The sequence below is a fragment of the Mandrillus leucophaeus genome, unplaced genomic scaffold (genome assembly GCF_000951045.1).
Source record: "Mandrillus leucophaeus isolate KB7577 unplaced genomic scaffold, Mleu.le_1.0 Scaffold1078, whole genome shotgun sequence".
Lineage (NCBI taxonomy): Eukaryota > Metazoa > Chordata > Mammalia > Primates > Cercopithecidae > Mandrillus > Mandrillus leucophaeus.
In genome coordinates, this window is record NW_012098965.1 from 769,084 (window position 1) to 794,579 (window position 25,496).

Consider the following 25,496-nt stretch of genomic DNA (forward strand, 5'->3'; position numbering starts at 1 on the left):
TAACACCTAAGTTCATCACACATACAACCAGTGATCTCTCTCCCACACATTGGTAATGTCTCTTCTGCTTATCTCTCAGGGTTACTATCAACATTAAAAATGATGACAGAAATGAAAGTGCTTTGGGAAAAAAATGAGATTTTATTTAATAGTCTCTCTTTCCGTCCCTCCCTTTATCTAAATGATAATGCATGCAAGGGTCCTTATCACTGAACCAAATTCTCCTTAGTTCTGAGCTGGAGAAAGCTGCAAAGAAAATGCAGATTGCAGCTGTGACTCCAAAGACCTTGCTTGGAGTAAAACAATTCAATGGAAAAATGTCAGTATTTAGCATCAACCTTGAAGTCACTCTCCCTAATTCCAGTTGGGGAAGTTCTTGCAAATTGAAACCAGTAGGATAAAAATCTCTGGTAAACTCAGAGTTTATGTCCACGGGAGGTCTTTAAAAAAATGTTCTTGCTTCACACTTCTTGTATAAACAGAAGCATTAAGACCTTTACCCAGGAGCTCTGTCCCATTACCTCCAAAACTCGACCTTTTGTATTTTATGTAGGTTGCAAATTTTGCAATCTAACTTTCTGATTAAACCATCACAATGAATAAAAGGGCTTATTAAGGGCTCTGTCTATGAAGACCATAGCAGGTATAATGGTTCGCATAAACCACTCTTTCCAAGTGGCCTTGGGCCTCACTCCATTGAAATTACTCTCCTTTACTCTAATGAGAGTCACACATGTGAATCAAGAGGGAACTATAAATGCAGTTATTCTTGAAAGGGCACAGGTCCACCTAATTTGCCTCCAAAACCAATACCTTCAACCCTCTTTGCTGATGACCTAGCACAGGAGCTAATTACAAGTGAGCTTCCGGCCATACTCCCTCAGACCTCTGGGAAGCCAGTGGTCAGCCTGACCTTTTTTTTTTTTTTTTTTTTGGAGACAAGTCTGTCTCCACTACCTCCACCCTGGGTTCAAGCAATTCTCTTGCCTCAGCCTCCTGGGTACCTGGGACTGCAGGCGCAAGCTGCCACGCTCCGCTAATTTTTTGGATAGCCTGAACTTTTTTGTTACCTATCATATGCTAAGACTTAAGTACAAGGTCAGGATGTACTTCCCCAAGTGACAGGGCAGACTGTGTTCGCTTGCTCTTGGGTAAAAAGAAACTGTTTGCAGCCCTCGTTTTCCTCTCCTTCCTCTACCTTTTTTTCCCCTCTCCCACCACTGAGCAGGCACAGTGGTATCCTGAGCTGAAAATGAATCAGAGCTGGGTAGGAGTCCCTATCCAATAAAAGGCCTACTTTTATTTTTTTAGCTATGTGGTCTTGAGCAAATGGCTTAACCTTTCTGAGCATTGGTGTGTACATTTATGAACTGGGAGACACATGGGGTACCCACATCTCATTTTGTTTATGAAGTTCAGGAATTGGGAGGGTCTCAGTAATTAAGAGTTCCGCGGTTCCTGTACTAGGAAGCCCCTCTCATGGTACACCTCCATAGCTCTTGGTTGCTACCATCAAATATTTAACCAAAATCTAATAAACACTTGATATTGGACAAAAATTGGAATGCTGATATCCAAGTAGGAAGTAAGAAGGTTTTTTAAGAGTTTATAGTGTCGAATCCATTTACAGTCCAAGTTAAAATTTCTCCTTCTTGGGAAAGGTAAAATAATATTTATAGAAATTAACAAATAAGTGGAGAGCAAGTGAGTTGTTTTTTAGTTCTCCTAGGAATAATGGACTCAACAAGTTGATCTTTGGATGAATCACTTTGGTGTCTGCAATGGCAATGGAATATACACATTTCTGTTGCCATTCAGGGCTTCCTCAGCAGAAACCTCACATTTCTTTCTGCAAAAAAAAAAAAAAACCACACAAACAAACACATCCCTGGTGACACCGCTGATTCCACACTTTCCTACATTCTGCAGTGCACCCTGAGGATGATTTACCTGAAGATTTGGCCTTTTCTGGATAGTCCCCTTTTTGTCCTTGAACAATATTTATATCACTTATTAATCCCAAGAAGCACAAATTGCCCGTAAGAAATGTCTTTAGAGATTATTGACTACAAAGGTTTTGACACTGTCCTCCCTGCAGAACAAAAGATGAGAAAATTAACATTTGCCAAAAGGCAAAGCTCAAGACTATGAGAAGCAGGGCAGCCTAGGATTGTTCTGGCTATTGTATGACCACCCAAGAGGTCACTTCTGCCTCCAGCTGGTCTGTGTAGCTTACTAGGCAGTGAGGCTCACTCACCGTCAGTCTCACAACTTGTGTCAAGTTGGTGAAACATTCTCTGGCATAAAATACAGTGTGATATGGCAGTGCTGGGAATAAAATTCACATATTTTTTACTTTAGGTCTCCTTTTTGTTTTTTCCATTGATTCACAAGCATTTAAGCTGCTACTGAATGGGCACAGAAGTAAGTCCTGACTTGGTCTTCAAGAAAATATGTCTGGTTACATCATCCAACACTGAGATGAAAGCTGAAAAAAAAAGCCAGTTTAAAAGTTCAAGCTGGGATTGATGGCACACACCTCTAATCCTAGCTACTCAGAAGGCTAAAGCAGGAGAATTGCATGAGCCCAGGGGTTTAAGGTTACAGTGAGTTATGATCAAGCCACTGCACTCCAGCCTAGGCAAGGGAGTGAGACCCTGTCTCAAAAATTATAAAATAATAACGTAAAAATAAAAATTCAAAACATCGTAATTTTGTTGATGCGCCCGCATATCATCAATAATATAATTAAAGTCCCTCACACCATGTATTTTGTACTTAACATCTTCTACACACTTTAAATATATTATGTCATTTTTTTCTCTGAGGCAGGTACTATTGTTAGCTAGCTTATTCTGAAAGTGAAGAAAACGGAGGTAGAAAGATACTAAATAATCTGCCCTAAATCAATAGCTAGTGCAGGCATGGCCAAGTTAGCATTTGAATACAGATACTCTGACCCTAAACTTGCATTTTTGATCATTTTGTTCCATCAGTAAGCCTTTTAAGGAATTCATTAGTGGTTTATTTAATCTATTTTGATGCTACCTACATCACCTTCCTTTCAGGAACACCAAAGGCCACTTGCCTTTTACCAGTTAAGTAATCTGGCAACTCAATGTATCCTATGCAATTCCTTAACTCTCTTCTGTTTCTCTCATCTACTTTTAAATGTAGGGAATATGCCAGTTTAGTAAGAAGCAAATTTGAGTCTAGCCCACATCTAGCACTTGTATTTTTATTTTTGTCCTAAGTGTCACTGTTCTTACCACCATTTGTCAGGCAAATGAGTCCATTATAGAAAATCAAATCCAATCTGACATGTATGTTATCATAGACCAATTACCTAATTGATATTTCATATTTGTGTACTTGTTTAATTTATGAAATGCTTACCTCTCTGAAAACTTAAGTGCTGGGCTGTTAGGAAAAAACATGCATTATGTGCTCTTTACTATTATCCTATTTTTTCATAAAAAAATGCTTCTCAGTGAATTCATTATATTCCCAGAAAAACAAGAAACAACTCACTTTCTCTCTACTTATATATAAATTTTTATAAGAATTCTTTTACATCCCCAAAAGTGAGGAATTTTAACTTGGACTGTAAATGGATTTGACACCAGGAACTCTTAAAATAACTTCTTACTTCCTACTTGGATATTAGCATTCCAAATGTATGACCAATTCTAAGATTTAGCTATTGCCTCTTTTACAGTGTTTGACAATAGCATTGCGCTTGATTAGGTTATGTCATGTTGTGTTACTGAGTTATGCTAGGAAACATAATAATATCATGAACACCATGACTGAGTATGTAGCATCCAGAAAATGATGGTGGAAAATGAAACTGGTTTCAGTAGAGACATTTCTCTGTGTCAATTAATAAAGGCATGGGAAAATTAATTAGTATAGAACCAAAACAATTCCACTCAAGAAATAGGAAATAGCAACATGAACAATTTTGGTATTATTCATAACTGGTCCTCTTCAAAGAAGAGAAGTATGGAGAGATACAAATTTAGAATAACCTCACTATAATGTCTTGAGATTCTTAAGAATATTTTAATACTGAAAGTTGCGTATATTATATCTGGGAGTTCTGTGAGACTTATGCAGAATTAGGGATTTGTTTTCTTGGTGTCTTTTACCATTTCTCTTTCGTTGGGCAGAGTATCGACATTTCCTTGCCCAGCAAAATGTTTGGCTGTAGGCCAAAACAAAATACATATCTTCAACATGGGAACCACATCACAAAGGTGACCAAGTGCCCCAAAATCTTGTTTACTCCAGAACAAGCTTTCAGTGCTGAAACTTCTTCAGAAGGATTCTCGAAGGGGGGAAATAGTATTTGGTTGGCGGAAAGCAGAAAACAGGGTAAAATAAATCATGGAGTTTAAAATGAGATCTAATGTCTTTGAAGTGACCAATAATTGAAATTGCTTCTGAGGTGTGGAAAGAGAGAAAAGGTCTGTCTGGGTGACGTTGTAGATAGAGAGGCAATATGGTCTGGTGGTTAAGCGGATGCCCTCTAGAGCCACAATGTTTGTTTCTTTACTTTGTCTTTGTTTGTTTGTTTGTTTTTGCTTTTTGAGACAAAGTCTGGCTCTGGCACCCAGGCTAGAGTGTGGAGTGCGGTGGTGTGATCTTGGCTCACTGCAACCTCTGCCTCCTGAGTAGCTGGGACCACAGGTACATGCCACCACTTTAGTCTAATTTTTATGTTTTTAGTAGAGACAGGGTTTCACCATGTTGCCTGGGCTGGTGTCTAACTCCTGGTCTCATGTGATCTGCCCACCTTGGTGTGCCAAATTGCTGGGATTACAGGCTGGAGCCATGGCGCCTTGTCTAGAGCCACAGCATTTGGAATTAAATTTTATTTCCTTTACTTATTACCTGTGTGAACTCATACAGATCAATCAATTTCTGTGTGTGACAGCAGGAGCAGAGAGAGCTGAACTTCTTGGCAGATGAAAGCAGAGGGACATTTTTCCCCCTGCTCCTGAAAGAGCAACTTGCAGTAGGGAAGTTATAGAAGAGAGACAGCAGACACAAACAAGTAAGAGGAGCAACTAAAGGACCTTTAGGAACCATATATCTAATATTTGATTCTAAGGTGTTCGAGCTGCATATGAATACATCAGTAAGGCTGACACAGGCTCAAAATTTGGTAGTGGTGGTGCATCACACCTCTGTGTATGTGCTGCGGGGGTGCATACCTCTGTGTTGGTCAAAATAAGGGACTACATTCTATGTTCACATGCAGATACAGGGAGACATGTAAGGGTGGAGATAAATCAAGAAATTTAAAGAGATGTACAAATAAGGATTCAGAGGATTCAGAACATCAGAAACAGAGCCACTTCTAGAAACTACAAATTCTTGGGGGGAAAGAAAGCACCTTTACCTCTCCCCTAGAAATTTGTACAACTCTTTGGAAAAGTGCTAGGTTTTTGATTGTTTGTTTGAACATGAAGTATTAGTTTATGTTAATTTTATAAATTATAAGTGGCAAAGAGGCCCCAGGTAACATTTGGAGAGCAGGACAGCACAGTGTTTGAGTGTGAGCACTGGAACCAGAGTGATATGGTTTGGATGTATTCCCACCCAAATCCCACCTTAAATTGTAGTTGCCATAATCCCATGTGTCATGGGAGGGACCCTGTGGGAGGTAATTGAATCATGGGGGCAGATTTTACCCATGCTATTCTCCTGATAGTGAATAAGTCTCACAAGATCTGATGGTTTTATAAAGGGCAGTTCCTCTGCAGAGTGTCTTGCCTGCCCCTGTGTAAGACGTGCCTTTGCTCCTCCTTCACCTTCCACCATGATTATAAGGCCTCCTGAGCCATGTGGAACTGTGAGTTCATTAAAACTCTTTTTCTTTATGAATTATCTAGTCTCAAGTATTTCTTCATAGCAGTATGAAAATGGACTAATACACAGACTCTCTTTTTCAACCTTATCTGGACTCATAGAAACTGGGTCAACTTTGGTCAATGGCCAATCATCTGTGAACCTCAGACCTCAATTTCCTCCTTTACTAAATGAACTTGACAATGGTACAGGTGATTGTGAGGATTACAGGTGATTCTGAGGATTCAATGAGTGTACTTATCAGAGCATCTGACATATAATAGCTATTCTCCATATATGAAAAAAAAATGAAAGAACAAAGAAAAAATTTAAAACATTATAATGAAATAATTCATACAGAGTAAATGGGAAAAAAATGATATCATTATTCAGATTTTTAACAACTCAGCTGAGTGTACTATGTCCTTCTCTAAGCATGCACATTTTTCTGGTGAATATTTTCCCTATCTCCAGCTTTTCAGGTGCTGTCTTCTTGGTCTTGATCAATGGGCCCTGGGTACCCATAGCCTTCCTCAAAGCTTATGAGACTTGGCAAACCACTGGCCTCCTTCTGTGTCAGGGGTTGGCACTGCCAAGCGCATCTTCTGATTGTGATCCTCAGGCCTTGGCAGCAGATGTACAGTTTTCTTGCTTTAATTAGGCTGAGATTCATTCTTACATGTGGCAGCTGCAAAGATATATTCTCTTTACAATTAGATGTTACAATACTTGTATTGCCTAAACCTTAATTTTAAGTACATTTTGGTGGCCCTTGTCCCTCCTTTGCCCCTTGGTTGCTTCAAGAGACAGCATATGGCCCAGTAATTCTTTAAAGCTCATTTTATGGGCCATTCTCAGGCACTTCCTGCTGGCCTCTGGAACAGAGCCTTGTTTGTGACTGCATTTTTGCTTATGCTCCTGCCAAATGCTTCCTCCAAAACCAGCAATAAAACCACAGGACCTGATAAGCCATGGCCATCAGAATGGTTTAATGAGAGCAACCTCAACAATCGAGGTCGTTAATAGCAACCATCACTGCAGGATTTGTATCCCGTGTGCAAGGGCAGGCTGGGCAGGTCACCTTTGTGGTCTATGAGAATATCTCCAAATATTATAGAATTTGAGACCATCTCAGAGAACGATCTCATTCTAAGCAATTTTCTTTTAAGCAAAAATGGATAAGACAAAAATAGAAACTGATGGTTCTCTCTGGCCTCTCCTTGTAGAAGAATAAATCTAGAGTTCTTAAAGGTCTTACAGAGCAAAGAAAATATTCATTGGATGCTTGTATGACTACCTAATTCAGTCACCCTTGCCTCAGAAAATGATCTGAATTAAATCTTGTTTCCAGCCAGCAGAAGGGTATTTGAAATACAGATTGGATCTGTACAATAGACCTTGTTCAAAGCATATTCACATAAGATGACACATAGTTTAAATAAGGCAGAATTATATCTTGTCTATGATCTATGTGCTATTAAACAGTTTTAAAATGTGAATTATTAATTAAAACCTGTGAACTAGTAACATTTTGGAATGACTGTTTTGATAGCTAACAGGACTTGTGTGACTTTTGAGAGGCGTTGATTTCCTTTCATGTCAGCTAATAGAAATCCCATTGTAATCATAAAAGGCACAGAGAAATTATGTCACAAGCGGATGCTGTTTAAGTGGAAGTGAACACAGAATATATTAAAGTATCAGTGTTCTTATCAACAGTGTGTTATAATGACTCCTGATTAACACTGAAAAGATGATTGATGTTCCTAGGACTGTGGAGCACTGACAAAGTGACATTGAGAGAATTCAATCAAAAGCTTGTTAATTTCATAGACGCATTCAATTTCTCATTACTCCTTTGTGACAGTGTTTGTTTTTGTGACCATTACAATGTAGTCACAATTTAATGGGACCTTTCAAAAATAATAGTAAGAAAAAAACCCTTAAAATTGTCACCTATGATGATTATTACTAGAAACAGAAACAATGATTTCAATATATTAATTTTTCATTTTAAAGTAAAGTTTATTAGGCTGATTTTTATTCAGGAGTCACATTGAAACTGATACAAACCAAAGTCATAAAGGACTCTCAAGTCAAGGCAATAGTTCACATCAACAGTGCCAACATATGTAGGCTGATTTAGTTTTTCCATGGCCAAAGAAGAAAGGAAGCATATTTGATGTAAATTCCTCTATGAGAAACATGGTAGGCATGCCAGCTTCTAAATTAGTATAAAGCTAATGACGACTGATTGAGAGCAGGTGGAGAAAGGGAAGCAGGTGTAGTTGAGGATCAGTAGAGTTTATCTTAGTCAAATACTTTTGTTATTAAAAGTATAGAAAATATAAGACTTTCTCAATTTACGTATCAGATCTGCTGAATCTATCTTATTGAACTCATACTTTACATGGATTGAAAAGCAATGCTTACAAAAAGAACACTGATATGGGAAGTAATGTAGTTAGCAGAGATAAATCGTGAATGTTTCAAATAAGATCATCTACCTCCAAAAATTTTTTTGGAAATAGAATGTGATATTTAGCTTGTATTTTTAGATTAGTCTATCTGAACTTTGTATCAGTCGGAGGAAAATGCATGGTTGGCCCTAATCACTTGGAATACCACAATCATGGTAATTACCACTACCAAGTAGTTACAATTACCAAGTAGTGGTAATTACCAATACTCCAGACTTTAGTCTAGATACTTTAAATTCATTATTTTATTTAATCCCCATAACAACCTGCTAAAAATAGGTGTGTTTATTGCATCTTTTATCTTCCCAAATGACCACCCAATGCTCTCCCATCAGTTTGATTGAAAAATTTCAAACCACCATCGAAAACTTTCTCATCTAACCCAGCAAAAACTCTGCAGTCCATCTTATATAAGCACATATAAGCTTTGTTTTAATTTCTCTTTCCTTACAAAGGCCAATCCTTCCATGTGGGTTCTGATTATCACCCTTCAGGCTTTACAAGGACCTTATTTTATCTGTTTCCTGAATAATCAGTCTCTTTCTTTACTTGATCATTTATTTCAGCATAGTGGCCTCACCCTCCAAACCTTTTGGTATTCTTCCTAAATCTCACCTCTTATTCATAGCCAACTCTAAAGAGTTCTCATGACTGTGATCTCCATGTCCTTATCTGCTATCTACTATCTACTTCTCAATTAATATTGGCTTCTTCCCCAGACTCTACTGAAGCTTTTCTTGGCAAAATCACATATGACCAACATTGTTTTATCTTTAATGTTCATGTATTATTCCACCTCTAGCTTTTTACACAAACACTCTCTCTCTCTCATCTCTGTGGGTCCTCTACCTCTAAATATGGAGGTTTTCAAGCTTAGCTCCTAGACAATTGTCCACCAATTTGCTCATGCCAAAAGTTTAAGAGTCACCCCAGCAGGTTTACATTCATACCTATGACTTCAAATATGGTGTATATGCTGATAAATCCAATTCTTAGCCCTAAGCTTGTTTTCCTGAAACTAGACGGTCCCATCTGGGGGTGATGGGAGACAGTGACAGATCATCAGGCATTAGATTATCACAAGGAGTGTGCAACCTAGATCCCTCACATGCGCAGTTCACAATAGGGTTTGTGTTCCTGTGAGAATCTAATGCCACTGCTGATCTAACAGGAGGCAGAGCTCAGGAGGTAATGTGAGTGAAGGGGAGTGGATGTAAATAAAATGAAGCTTTGTTTGCTTGCCTGCCACTCACCTCCTGCTGTATGGTTTAGGGGTTGGAGATCCCTGTTTTATAGTATTTGTAATATTGTCACTTAGATAGTTCATGGATAAAACAAATTTAATAGATCCAAAATGAAATTCTTGAATTCCTCTAAACAATACCAATAATTTGTTCCAATTAGACCACAGTAAGGTTGTTAAAAAAAAAAAAAACTAAAAAAACTACAATATGTAATCTTTAGAAGACTTTAAAAGACAAAGAGAGATGTAAGTAAAGATGAGTAATCTCTACTTTCACATCTCCCAACCATTTCTCTAAGATAACCAATGTGCATTTTTTTAAAAGTCCATTCTGTAACTTTATGCCAATTTAGTAAAAAACTTACATTAGTTTTTTTACTGTTTTTCTTCCATAATAGGATAATGATGTATCAATATTTAGTGACTTTTTAAAGAACATGACATTAAGAATGTTCCAAGTCAAACCATTTAGATTTGATGTATTCTTTCTAATTTTCAATGACATGACATTCTATGCATGTTCCAGGTATGATTCAATGATGTGCACTGCTATATTATTAAATTATTTCCAATGCATTTTATTTGTATTTTAAATTTAAGCCAAATGTATTATACATACATAAACCATGATATCCTGCTTACTACTGCGCTTTCATTATGAAACCTTACCCATTATGCACTAATAACACTGACTTGTATTCAATACCACAAAACTTCCCTACATTTTTTTAATCCAGAAATTTAGTACTGTTTTTTTCATTCTGGAAGCAATGCTTTCCCTGTACCTTACCATCATTGCATGGCTGTCTCTCATCTGTCAGATCAGTGCTCTCTTCTTTTCTTTTACAGGGTATCTTAGGGTAAAAAGTTAAACTGATGGGACAGAGACCCCAAAACAAATGCCTCAAAACAAGATAGAAGTTTACTTATATGTAACAGAATGATCTGAAGTTGATGTTCCAGATTAGCTATGTTTCTGCTTCAGGTCCGCTCAAATACCCAAGTGAATGGTGGCTCTTTTGTGTTCAACAAGTGGCTTTCAAGACCTCCCATATCATTGGCAATTTGGCAATTTAGGTGGGTGTGGTGGTAGGTGGATCAGGAACATCAAAATTTGTGGAGATTTCCTCTCAAACATAGTAAGTGAAAGTTTCATTCATCATTTTTTCTTGCCATATTTAGCCGCAAAGAAGCCTGGGAAATGTGATCTCTGGTTAGACAAGCATGTTTGATCAACAAATCTACTATTATGGGAGATGGAAGAATAGATCTTGGTAGACAATTTCAGTCTACACTCAAGGACACTAACCACAATTTGTAAATGATGTATGTATTTCTTTTTAAAACAATATTCTGGTCTTCCTATTAGGTAGTAAACACTATAAGGGTAAAATACCTGCCTGTTTTATTGTTTTATTCACAAATAAACCTTCTCCCTTTAATACAACTTCTGTCTTTCAGTATGTCCCTTTTTTTTTTTTTTTTCCTCTTTTTGAGACCAGTTCTAGCTCTGTCGTTCAGGCTGGAGTACAGTGGCACAATCTCGGCTCATTGCAACCTCCACCTCCTGAGTTCAAGCAGTTCTCATGCCTCAGCCTCCTGACACAGCTGGGATTACAGGCATGTGCTACCATGCCTGGCTAATTTTTGTAATTTTAGTAGAGATGGGGTTTTGTCATATTGGCCAAGCTGGTCTCAAACTCCTGGCCACAAGTAATTTGCTTGCCTCAGCCTCCCAAAGTGCTGGGATTACAGGAGTGAGCCACCACATCTGGACTAGGAGGTTAATTCATTAAATAACTAATTGAATGAATGAAAGGATTTCACAGGTAAAGAAACTGAGGCTCAAAGAACTTAAACAATTTAGGAGAATGGGTGACCATTCTTCAGAAAGGTGGAAAGATTTATGCCTCAGATGGCTTAACAAGGTAGCTAGTAAGCACTCTTTCAACTCTGAATTTCTGTGATTCTGTTACGTAGGAAATCATCACATTCCAAATAAGATCATGAGACTGCTTCGTAAAGGAGTAAATCAAAAGAAAATTGAAAATATACTTTCTGACTCATTGGTTCTGTCACATAGAATGCTTTCCCTCACACCATTACATCCTAAATTCACATAGATGCCAACCACACTTTAAAATGGCAACCATTAATCTAAGATGCTGGAAGACTGCAGCAAACTTGCGATATACCTTTTTAAAATCACACCTTCCTTGGACAGACAAAGTAAATATGTGTTGGGCTTAACAGATTTCCTGCTAGGCTACACTGTCTGGAAGAATAAAAGCAAACAGATAGAGTATTGTCTTTATCACATACTGTGTTTAATTAAAAAGAGAGAAAGAAACACAAGATTTTGCAAGATAATAATAAGTGCAGTTAAATTGATTGTCAACTAACTCTTCTGGTCAGCAAAGTATGAAATTAATTCCCCTTCATAATAAAAATATTCTTGAGATTCTTCTTTAAAATATTTCTTCTGCAAAGTAACTAATTATAAATCCGCTTTTCTTTGTTTTCCAAGATATTGAAGACTTTGAAACTAAAACAAGAAGCACAGTATCTGTCCGAGAAGGTCAAGGTGTGGTGCTTCTCTGTGGCCCACCGCCACATTTTGGAGGTATGATGGGGTGTTTTGGGTCACATCATTAATGCCGTCACTTGGAGAGTGATGTGAGCACATCAGGTCTTAGAGTCAATGATCACCTTTTATCAAATCAAAGAAACTGTGAATCTCGTCAAGTGCATTTACTGCAAACAAATAGTTCTATATCCAAATATTTTCTTTTTAAGATATTTGTTCAAGCAGCCACGCAGCAAATATGTCTTTAAAGAGATACAGCATGGCATTGTACGTAGTGTGAGTGCCAGGGCTTTGTAGAGAAACTGACCGCGGCTGTAATTTGGTGCTGTGACAGGTGCTGTGACAGGCAAACTTCATGACAATGGGGCAATTTCTTTAACCCACTTTAAAGAGGCTTGGTTTTCTCATCTATAAAATAGAGACATTAACTGTTTTTTTTGTTTGTTTGTTTATTTAGTTTTGCTGTAAATGTTAAAGGAGCTAATAAGTGTAAATTGAGTAGTGTAATAACTAGTACTTTAGTAAGCAAAGGAAGTTAAGATTGTTACTACATTTTTATTTTGGGGCTCTATGGAGAAGCAAATTCCAACCAACACTCCTCTTGGCAATGTCACATTAATTATTGGAAGGATAGACCCCATTAACTGGAAGCAAATTCTGTATAGGACCAAATCAGAATGTCTCCTGGCAATGGAAAAGTCAAGCAATAAATGCCAGCCTCTACTTTGGAAGACTCTGGATTGGTCAGTGGATTGGCCCGTTGTCAGGGATAGAAACTACTTATTGATTCTCATCCCCTTGGGAATGAATTTTCTCAAATTTCCATGATTTGGTAAATTTAGTCATGATTCTCAACCCACAGTGAACATGAAGGAGGTAGTGTGAAAACATCCATGGGGTCATTTGTTACAAACCAATATCACACTGATTATATTATAGAAAGCTTAATAACAGCAAGGACTTACACAGCACAGGCCCAAGGACTTTAACATGTCTTAGATTCTTAAATTTTCACAAAAACTTTTAAGAGATATATGAGTATAATTATTGTTTTACAGGCTCAGTACACTATAGAGAAGTAGAAAGATGTTAATTAACTGGTTTAAGGTCACACAGCTGACAGGCAATGAAGCCAGTATTAGAATCCAGGAAGTCTGGCTCCCAGACCCTCAGCTCTTAACTATCACTGCCCTTGTTATAGTTGATTTCCACTCTGGAATGGGAGAACTTTTAAAATGCATAGGACAGGTGTTTAAAAATAAAATTTAAGCAATTTACTTTTAATGTTAAGCCAAATATTATTTATGAGCCTTGAGAAACTTGAAAGCATTTTTCTATTATTATTTTTACATACCCTCATGAATTGCCATGACCAAAAGAAAAGAAAACTAATTCAAAGTTAACAACATCTTATTCAGTATTATTACAGAGTATTACAGCATTATATTCACCTGAAATGATAGGGAAGAGTTGCAATGCTTTTAATACTATATTGAGATAAAATAATATTGTTTCAGAACACACAAAAATTGCTCAGGCTCTTTTGGTACTTATTTTTTAACCGTATAGAAAATTGTTTTCCAGCACCATAACACAAGATGACAAAATATGCAAAATCATATCAGTTTGTCTTGTCAGTCTATGTCATTTTATGCTCTTATGATATTATTCAAATATTCTTTACACTATTGAAGATTGTTTTCAACTTTGTTTAATTGTGAACAAAAGAAATGTAAAATAATTGTAAATGAATCAGTTCCATATGTAAAAATTTTTTTAAAATTAAAAGGCAGCCAGACAGGAGACGCTTGTCCTTGTTACCTTGTCACCTATCAACATTAAAGGATATGTTGATCTTTTAAAGCATGTGAGGTTCTCATTATAGTAGTGCCCGTGGGATCAATGCCATAAAATTAAGTCATAGATATACAAAAACTGCCTTAAAGTAAGACCTTTGTAACTGAATAATCTTGCTGCATGGGAGTAATGGCAAATTGTCTAATACCAATTTTTTTTTTTTTTTTTTTGAGATGGCGTCTTGCTCTGCCTCCCAGGCTGGAGTGCAGTGGCTCGATCTTGGCTCACTGCAAACTCTGCCTCCCGGGTTCAGGCAATTCTCCTACCTCAGCCTCCCGAGTAGCTGGGATTACAGTTTTGCACCGCCATAGCCAGCTAATTTTTGTATTTTCAGTAGAGATGGGGTTTTGCCATGTTGGCCAGGCTGGTCTCAAACTCCTAACCTCAGGTGATCTGCCCACCTCGGCCTCCCAAAGTGCTGAGATTATAGGCATGAGCCATCACACCTGGTCCCAGATTTAATTTATGTTACAAGTAGCATCTCATCATAATTCCAAGCATATTTGTTGGCTGAATCCTGTTTCTTGCAGTTAAGGTCCCTGTTTCCTTGATGACTGGCTGTTAAGGTACACTCTCAACTTGTAGAGGCAGATGAATTTTTGGCCATGAGCATTTGTCCATTGTCAAACCCAGGAACAGAGAATCTCTCTCACATTAAGTCCCTAGAACACTTCAAATCTCTTTAGTCAGGAAGAGCCCCATCTCTTGTAAGGGCTCACCTGATATAGACCATGCCTACAAAAGCTGAAGTCAGTTTCTTTAAATCAACCTGTGCTATCTAATCTTATCTAATCATGGGCGTGATCTCTCATCCTGTTACAAGTCACACTCACACTCAAATGAAGAGAATTATACAAAGGCATGGGTCGTTGAAGGTCATCTTGGAATTTTGCCCTACAATATGCTTCTCAAATATTATTTCTTCTGTTTCCAATCTCCCTAAAGGCTCTATATTTCCTACCACATATGGCTCTCACAGAGCAATGTCCTAGAAATATATTAATGAGGGCAGACGGAGTTAACAGAGCACTGTAAAGTAAATGTTGGCATGGCCAAATTATTTTTTAAATCTCATGTGTAAATATTAAAAAAGCTTCTCATAAAGAAAAGTGCCACAGAATCCCCAGAGATAGAAGGTCATAACGGCTGATTTTTTTTAAATTTTTATTTAATTATTTTTTTGAGACGGAATCTCCTTCTGTTGCCTAAGCTGGAGTGCAGTGGCCCGATCTCTGCTCACCACTACCTCCGCTTCCCAGGTTCAAGCGATTCTCCTGCCTCAGCTTCCAAAGTAGCTGGAACTACAGGCGTGTGCCACCACGAACAACTTTTTTTTTTGTATTTTTAGTAGAGATGGGGTTTCACTTCTGACCTCATGATCTGCCTGCCTCGGCCTCCCAAAGTGCTGGGATTACAGGCGTAAGCCACCGAGCCCAGCCAAGACTGAAATTTTTACATCAAATTTTTGATAATTTAATTCTGTTGTCTTTTTCAACATAAACAGTCAGCAAGAATGAGTCTCACAGGGAGATCTGCAACAAGGGAGAAATCACGTTAAACTTGATATTACCAGAATATCCTGAATTCTTTATGCTTTCTTTTTAGTGTATTCACATAAATTATGGAAAAAAATTTTTTTAACAAGGCAGGCTTATCAAATATATTTTAGTGTGATATATGTGTGTGTGTGTGTGTACACACACACGCGTATAACTTTATAGAACAGTAAGAAAACGTATCAACGTGGCTAAATTTTATAAATTTACCCAGCAAAGAATGGCTCCACAAAACAGAAAAGTGTCTAGTTGGTTTTTCCATGTAAATGATTGGCCACAACCCCATGAAACAGAGTAATCAACATAAACCAAATAAACAGGTACTTTTATAGAGCTGTCCTTTCTTCTGCATAAACAAACAGTGACCTGACTCCTGCATAGGTCTTCTGTGAATGCTTTCTACCCAGTTTTGAAGCATAAACGCAAATGTGCTGCTCCTCTAGAAAGAAAGGGTTTTACACGGAAAGGTTATTTTAGCAGAGAAGGCATCATAGTGAAAAAGGAAAAGAACCTAGGCAATAATGCCAGGACACAGTTCAAGACACTCTATTTTATCATTTCAAAATGTGGAAGCAGAATAGGCACCATTCTCTGTAATCTGAGTGGAAGAGTATATTTCTCTTTTAATCCTATTCCCTAATCAGAGATGGGTTTTGTGATTGTAACTGAATCTCTGTCCTTTGGACCAGACTCAGCCCTTGTTCCCATCTTTCCAAAAAATCTCATCTGTAAAATATTTCCGAGAAATGTAGGTTTCACGAAGTTTTGTAAGGACAGCACAGAGAGGACTACAAGGCACATCTGATCACAAAACTTCACTGAGATTCCTGTTAGACATCTCCTTCGTTCCTCCTAAACGCTCTCACTGGTAGGTTATGACTTCCTACATCTTCCCAACAATCCCCTTGATTATCTGTTATAATTCTTCTCCATTTGGACACCTATCTCAGAAAAATTCAATACTCCTTTAGCTTCTCAGTGCTTGGCAGAACGAAATTTAGTAGTTGGCCAAACAAAAGTATTTCATTTCTTCCACCATGTCCCTGCAGGGTTCCAAGGTCATCCCTTGGTTCATGCAGCAGAAAGAGACAACACAAAACTCTTTTATTTTCTTTTTTCTTTTTTTTTGAGAGGGAGTCTCGCCCTGTTGCCCCGGCTGGAGTGCAGTGATACCATCTTGGCTCACTGCAACCTCCGCCTCCCGGGTTCAAGTGATTCTCCTGCCTCAGCCTCCTGTGTAGCTGGGACTACAGGTACATGCCATCACACCTGGCTAATTTTTATGATTTTTTAGTGAGACGGAGTGGGTCTCCAACTCCTGGCCTCGTGTGATCCGCCTGCCTCGGCCTCCCAAAGTGCTGGGATTACGGGTGTGAGCCACTGCGCCCAGCCCACAAAACTTATTTTATATTTATTTTATTTATTTATGGGGCATAGGATGCCACTGTGCCTTTGGCTGAACTTTGAGCTGTATGCAGAAAGGTCTTTCCACCATGGATTCTCACTCACCTCAAAAGTGAGCTTTTGTTAAGTTTCAGTCACTCGTCACAAAAAGTCTGCACAAACTATTTGCAACAGAGCTGAAGGCAGAATTTCCTTTAAATTTTGGAATAGACATAATGCCCTTGAAACCAAAACTGAAGGAGGAATATGAAAACAAGTAGTCAATAAACTTTCATGGGCCCAGTGAGTTAGTCCAGCCTCATAGGAAATTTTATTTAAAAATGACAGAATGAAGCAACGATACATGTTGTCTACAATAATTAAAACCTCCTTCACTATGTAGTAATAGTTTCACTTTATCCAGAGTAAAGAACACTCTTTCCCTTTATTCAATGGATATGAAACTCTCAGCTGGGTGCAGTGGCTCACACCTGTAATCCCAGCACTTTGGGAGGCCGAGGCGGGAAGATCACCTGAGGTCAGGAGTTTGAGACCAGCCTGGCCAACATGGTGAAACTCCATCTCTCCTAAAAATACAAAAATTAGCCAGGTGTGGTGGCGTGTGCCTGTAATCCCAAGCACTCGGGGGGCTGAGGCAGGAGAATCACTTGACCCCAGGAGGTGGAGGTTGCAGTGAGCCAAGATCACGCCATTGCACTCCAGCCTGGGGGACAAGAGTGAGACTTCGTTTCAAAAAACAAACGAACAAACAAAAAAGAAACTCTAAATCCTGAGCTCATAAACATTATAAGTTTAAAATTTGATGTAGAGGAAATGTTCCATTCCCTCCTCAGATCCAACTTTCAGGTTGGTAGAACAATTGAATTAATGCCAGAAGTTTGGATCATCTATGTCTGTAGCAGGAAGATAGCGCTACCGTCTGAGCCCGCTGTTTGTATTTGCACCAATAAAGACGTTGACAATTCCACTTAAATTAAAAGTCGTTCCTAGCAAAGGCTCACAATTGTGTTATAGAATAAAGAGGAAAATTATGTAGAGAAAAAAGCGCTAAAATTTAATATGCTCTTCCTCCAGTTGGTGCGTTTGCTGTTTCTGGAGTAAATGAAAGTGTTTTTGTCTTAGTGGGTAGGTCAAATTGGCAGTGGATATGTTACTCTGAGGCCCTTTGAATGTGTAAAAGGCAGACAGGCCCAATAGTCCCTGTTGGTATAATAATAATAGTAACGATAATAACCATATTATTGAACTTGTACACTGAGTATTCACTCAACAAATATTTATTGTGTAGTTACGAAGTGCCACTCGTTTTTCTGCATTTTAGTGATAAAGTGGAGAGGAGAGACCAAGTTGTTAGTTCCATGAATCTTATAATAAAGAAATGTAAAGCATGACAGGTGGTAATAAAAGCCAGAAGAAAAATAAAAGGGGATAGGAAATAGTAGATGTTGCTATTGTATATTCTAAGGTAAAAGAAGGTTGCACTGCCATTTGAGCAGAGAACTAAAGAAGTGAGGGAGTGAGACATATTAGGTAAAGGTAGTTCAGGTGGAGGAAAGAGCATGTGCAAAGAATCTGCAGGGAAACCATGTCCAGCGTGTTGGGAGAATGGCACTGAGGTCAGCATAGGTGAAGTAAAATGAGCAAACAGGAGAGTAAATGAGGACACACAGCCTTACTTTCAGACATTTTAGGTACTTTGCCTTTTCCTGTGAGTGAGATGAAAATTCACTGGGTTATATTCAGAACAGTGACATGCTTTCTCTGACTTTCATTTTTAAAAATTTACTCTGGATAGTAGACCACAGAGGGGCAAGAACATAAGCAGTTAAAAAGTGACTGTGTTAATTCATGAGATATAATGGTGACTTGGACCAGGTGGATTGCTGTAGACAAGTAGACAATTACCAATCTTCCGTATGTATTTATAAGGTATAACCAAAATAATTTCCTGAAAGACTGAATGTGGGTTGTAAGAGAAAGAGAAGGGTAAAAGAGAACTCCAAGAATTTGGGACAGACCAACTGGAACATGGAGTATCATTTATTGGGGTTGAGTTGATGAAGGGGGAGCAGGTTTAGGGATGAAGTAAATCAGGAATTTGTTTTAGGAGATGTTAATGTTCAGATACCAATCAGATACAAGGGTGAAAATTTCCAGCAGGCAGCTGGATTACATGTTTAGTGCAAAAGATCTGGTTTGAAGAGCTAAATTTAGAACTCACCTTATATAAGTAATATTTAATGCTACATAATTGGATAAGATAATGAATACTTACTGTGTACTAGGCATTCAACTCAGCATTTGCAATACCTCAACTCATTTAACATTTTCAGGAAAGATATGTCAATTTTACAAATTGAGTATTGTGTTAAAATTGTTAGTGTTAACTAACAACTATAGTTAACTGAACTAAACTAATAACATAACTTGACCAAGATCTTGTCTCTGGAATTCTAAAGATCCTGTCTAAACACCAGTGCATTTATTCCACTGCCTAATTTTCTCTGGCATAATCTGGTCTAAAAGAGATACTTAAAAGTTGTTAAATAATACAAGGAGATAGCAAGAGTTCTTTACTCTACTGGAGACTATGTAAACAACACACAGAGAGGTCGACTGATTTGCCTAAAATTAGTGTACACTGTTAGAACCAGGAAGCTCATGGCTTTTCCCACTCTTCATAGCTGGCCAAAGTCAGCCCTCTAGGAAGTTTATTTCTTTAAGTCCCATGTTTGTACATTCCTTCCCTCCACTTTCAGACTCCATTCACTCTTAGAAAGACTGTTTTCCTTGCTTTCCAGCACATCAAACAGAATTCTCCTGTTGCAGCCTGTTACCATTTGTAGAAGCCAGGGTTTTCCAACACTGGTACACTTTGTGGCAGTAGGGCCAGATGTCGGGGAGATAGGGAGTAATTCTTTCTTTCTTTTTTTGTTATCATACTTTAAGTTCTGGGGCACATGTGGAGAAGGTGCAGGTTTGTTACATAGGTATACATGTGCCATGGTGGTTTGCTGCACCCATCAACCGGTCATCTACATTAGGTTTTTCTCCTATACCTATAGGATGGTATAATGCTATACCATCCCTAGGCCCTCAACCCCCAACAGGCCCCGGTATGTGATGCGCCCCTCCCTGTGTCCATGTGTTCTCATTGTTCAACTCCCACTTATGAGTGAGAACATGTGGTGTTTGGTTTTCTGTTCTTGTGTTAGTTTGCTGAAAATGATGGCTTCGAGCTTCATCCCTGTCCCTGCAAAGGACATGAACTCATCCCTTTTTTATGGTATAGTATTCCATAGTGTATATGTGCCACATTTTAAAGAAAATGTGGCAATCTATCATTGATAGATAGGCATAATATCCAGTCTATCACTGATGGGCATTTGGGTTGGTTCCAAGTCTTTGCTATTACGATATTAACCTTAAAGGTAAACAGGCTAAATGTCCCAATTAAAAGACACAGACTGGCAAATTGGATAAAGAGTCAAGACTCATCCGTGTGCTGTACTCACCATATATTTGTATCCTATGACTTACTCGGTCTCCCTTAGAATTGGAGGTTTCCCAGCAATTCACTGAGAAACTGGCTATGAGATAAGAGTCCGGTAGGACTGGTTTTGCAAAGTACAGGTCAAAAAGACCCCACCGATAAAATGAGATGTGGTAAAGAAGCCAGTCAAAACCCACCAAAACCAAGATAGTGAAAAAAGCTATCTCTAATCATCCACACTGCTCATTATAAGCTAATTATAATGCATTAACATGCTAAGAGACACTCCCACCAGTGCCATGACAGTTTACAAATGCCATGGCAACTTCCAGAAGCTACCCAATATGGTCTAAAAGTGGGAGCCTTCAGTCCTGGGAATTCTCCTCCCCTTTCCTGGGAATCTAATGAATATTCTGCCCCATGTTTAGCATATGAGCAAGGAATAACCACAGAAATAGCCAGCAAGCAGCCCTTTGGGCTGCCATGCCTATGGAGTAGCCACTCTCATTCCTTTACTTTCTTAATAAACTTGCTTTCACTTTACACTGTTGACTTGCTCTTGAATCCCTTCATGTGAGAAGCCAAGAACTCATGTGGCCTCCCAGGCTGAACCCCAGTGTTGGGGTTTGCCTTGAGACAGCTGTGTTTTCATTCCTTCTCCAAGTAGTTTTGGCCAATGTACAACCAGTTATATAGTTATTTGGAACTTAGCAATATTAGGAACCCATGAGACCTTTATTTAACTGTCATTCGTAGGCCATAAAGACCACCATCTCCTTGATTCCAAACAGTAGGTGTGTAAATCAGAAGGGATCCAATAAAATCCAGGTGATCAAGCAGTAATTGTGGAATGACTGGGAATTCAAATAGGAGTGGATTTTAAAGGTGTTAGGCACTTTTCTGTGTTACATCATAAACTTCCTCGGCCCTAATATCAATGACTTCAGTCCAGAAAAGGAATTATTCTTCCTGGATTAGGTTTTTGCCACTGAGCTAGCATAACCATGATTTACCACCCAAGAGTCAGTCACATTTAACCCTGGAGCACTACACAAGGTTTGCAGTAAAGTACACACATTCTGGAATATTCCAAAGGGGGGATTTACCCAGTAAATCTGAACACTATACTTCAAGTTCTTTATTCTGCTCATTTATTTTCTGCCTCAGGAAACATGCTACCAGTTTTGAGATCTGTTCTACAGTGCCAATAGAAGTTCTCAGTGTCAATGTTTATCATGATGGTTCTATTTCACATGACATATTTTTCATCTAATAAAAATTACATGCTATATAATGGGTATAATTGCATATATCTTTCTTGTTTGTATTTTAAATATTACAGTACAATATGTAGGGCTGTAAAAGATGTCAAAACATAATCATGCTCTGGGGAAAATAGGATTTGTTGTATGCTTGAGAGAGCAGCAGATAGAGTCTTCAATCGCTTACTGCAGATCTGCCGTTTCTAATAATAATAAAATTGTAGAGGATGGTATCATTGTGAAACTACAAAAAATGCTTCAGGAAGGACCAATTATCATTCAACTCTAATGCTACTGCTGAATCATCACAGGAAAAACGCATCACAACCATTAATAACCGATAAATGTCATACATGGTGGAGAAAGTATTTAAAAATTCAATGGTTTCAACCTAAGTGGCTCATGAATTATACATTTAATTAAGAAAAGCCAAATGGGAAGGTTTTTAAACTTCCAATTTGGAAGGTTTTTTTTTTCTTTCCCCATTAAAAGATATACAAATTAAGCACAGCAGTGGCTGATGCTGGAACAAAACAGATAAAAGCCCCCAGTGCACGCTGGCTGTTCAGATGAATGGGAAGAGCCAGCCCATGGGGAGAAGGGAGCAGGGCAGGGTGAGAAATACTATGACAGCAAAGACTTGCAGCTTTACATCTTTACCAATTCAGAGGGCACAAAAGGGCGCCTTGATTGTACTCCCAGAGCTGCTGCTAAATCTATTCCCTTCTGCTTCTTCACTTGTAAAAATGAAGAGTAGGGCTGACAGGTCTCACAAATCCCTGCCATCCCAGACATTTTATGAATTTATAAACTAAGAAATAGCCTTTTCTCCAGACTCCAACACACCACTCAAACGCAAATGTACAAGATGGTCCTCCATTAAAAATCCAGGTGTTTCCCTTCCCGGTGTGATTATGCAGAGGAGACAGAGTTTTATCATTTTTATCAATGATTTCCAAAGTGTAGCTCCAGATCCGCCAGTGTCATTGTCACCTGGGAGCTTGTTAGCAACACAGATTTTCTGACTCCTCCTCAGACTTACTGAATCACAAAGTCTGAGGGTGGAGCCCAGCGGCTTGTGGTTTAGCAAGTCTTTCAAGGGGTTCTGATGCATGAAGTTTTAGAATCTCTGCTTCAGAGAGGCCCATTTAAGAGGGAAAATTTACTTCTACAAGTTTTTATATCAGTTCTACTCCCTGATAATATCACCAATAAGTACTTTACAGTAATTGCAAATGACAGTTTAACTAATTAATCTATGAAGTTCTTAAGAAATTGGACGCAGGACAGGCAATGTTAATGGGGGAGGGAATGGACAGTGAGGAACATTTGTCTTAGAATGTGAGTAAGGTTGGTTACTTGTGGAGCTTGGGAGTTTTAAAGAAAGGTTAAAGGTGAGGAGGAAGAGTCAAGGAGAGGAAATGAACATAGAAAAAGAGGATCAATTGTAAAGATATTGAAAAGTAGAAAGCTATTGTTATGGGAAAGGGGTTCAGATCCAGACTCCAAGAGAGGGTTCTTGGATCTTGCACAAGAAAGAATGCAGGGCGTTTTCATAGAGCAAAATGAAAGTAAGTTTATTAGGAAAGTAAAGGAATAAAAGAATGGCTACTCCATAGACATAGCAGCCCTGAGGGCTGCTGGTTTTCCATTTGTATGGTTATTTCTTGATTATATGCTAAATAATCATTATATACCTCCCCTTTTTAGACCATATACGGTAACTTTCTGATGCTACCATGGCATTTATAAATTGTTGTGGCACTAATGGGAGTGTAGCAGCGAGGACAACCAGAGGTCACTCTCATTGCTATCTTGGTGTTGGTGGGTTTCAGCCGGCTTCTTTACTGAAACTGTTTTATCAATAAGGTCTTTATGATCTGTATCTTGTACTGACCTCCTATCCCATCCTGTGACTTAAAATGCCTTAACTTCCTGCAAATGCAGCCCAGTAGGTTTCAGATTCATTTACACAGTCCCTATTCAAGATGGAGTTGCTCTGGTTCAAACGCCTCTGACACTATTATTAGGGAAAGAGCAAAGATTTGGCATGTGAAGAATCTAGGTTCAAGCCCTACTCCTCCCACACGTTATGAATATAATTTTGGGAAATTACCTTTGTACTTAGTTCTTGCACCCTTTCTGTATAACGGGCTTATTAGCAATATTTTTTTTGCCTCATAAAGCAATTGCTGGCGTGATGAAATGCAAGTTTTTTTCTGAATTTATTATTAATTTTTATGTAATCTTCCCTATTTCTGGACTAGATTCTTCCAGCAGCTTCTAAATATCCCACTATTAAAGAAGGACACACCACATGTAGGAATAGATTGGAAAGTTTTAGTAGCTAAGGTAAAAATGAATTCACCAAGGGAGAGAGGAAAATTACAGTCTCAGGTCCCAAGATTACAGGTTGAAGAATACAAAGATTTCTTGGGCACTAGCGGCAACCTGTAATTTTTGTTAAGTGAAAGGGGTGACATTGGATTTCAGAGAGCTAAAGCGTATTTCTCTCCACAAATAGGCATTGAATAAGGATCCGTAAGCTGAGACATGGCCCTGGGAATTTGCTCAAGATTGTCTTTATTTCACAAAAAGGTTCAAAAGATGAGGAGTCAATGACAACAGGGGAATCTGAACTACATTTTTTCCCTCCTCTTTATATTGAAGAAAAATTTACTATCTAGATGATTCTGGTTTCAAACAAAAACCCTTTGAGCATCTCTTTGGTGGAGACAGCAACAGGCTTAGAAGTGAGGCAGCAAAGAACGTCAGTAAAGAAACTTTGAAGCAAGAGACCACATGGAATGATGAAAGACTCCAATAGGGACTTGCAAAAGAAAATAAAGACTCAATACATGAGAACAGCACAAGAATCTCAAAGCATTTTTCAAAAATTAAAAGCAAATTGCATTTATGCATACTTGATCCAAAAACATAGACTCGTAGGGAGATCAAAGGAATGTTGAGGGTGGAGTAAACCATTCATAGAAGCTTAGGTTTAATCCCCATCCATTGTCAAAATAATCTTTTTTTGCAACTTCCCAAGTAGTATTCATCCACACTCGGCTTGATCATGTCTAATGATAAAGAGCTCACAACCTAGTAAATCATCTACTGCTATACTTCTAAAATGTAGACTGTTCTTTATTATATTAAGTCTAACAGCATTCTGTCACCTCCAACAGTACCGAGTCCTACTTTTGCCTTCTGGACATTGATAGAGAGAGTTTTATTTAACTTTTTATGCACGTGGCAGCCCTTCAATGTAAAAAGACAGTTGTAATAGGCTTCCAAAATCTTTTTTTTCCAGAGCCAAAATCAAAGTTTTATCACTTTCTTTTGTGACTGGCCTTTGCTACATTTTGTTTTTTCTCTCTTGATAAACTTGAGATTTTTAATTCCTCTTTCAATAATGGGTGCTCTGAACAAAATATTTCTGTCAATTGCATGCGTCATTTGGAGGGTGTTGAAAACACAGATTCCATGATACCTGGCTCAGACAGAATAAATAAAACTAAATTGCTAAGAATTGAGTTAGCTATTTGTATTTTAGCAAGCTTCTTTAGTGATTCTAATGTGCATCAGGTTTGGGAATCAATGCCTGCATAAAACATAAAACATCAATTTGAACAGTTCAGAGTAAGAATAAGAAATGTTATCCACCCTGTTTTTAAAAGTTGCAGCTCATTCTAGTGTTTAGCCTTTCTGACACTATTCTTATCCTGTTGATTCTTTCTTCCAGTTACACAAAAAAA

At 38.2% G+C, this 25,496-nt stretch overlaps 1 protein-coding gene across 2 annotated transcripts in view; it reads left to right on the top strand.

Annotated features, from left to right (window-relative positions):
* Window positions 1–25,496, top strand: part of CNTN6 (contactin 6) — a 342,993-nt gene that overhangs the window by 203,330 nt on the left and 114,167 nt on the right. For both annotated transcript variants that reach the window (XM_011986118.1, XM_011986129.1), the window contains one exon: window positions 12,107–12,202. In XM_011986118.1, coding sequence (XP_011841508.1) covers window positions 12,107–12,202 — 96 coding nt within the window. The remainder of the gene's footprint in view (window positions 1–12,106; window positions 12,203–25,496) is intronic.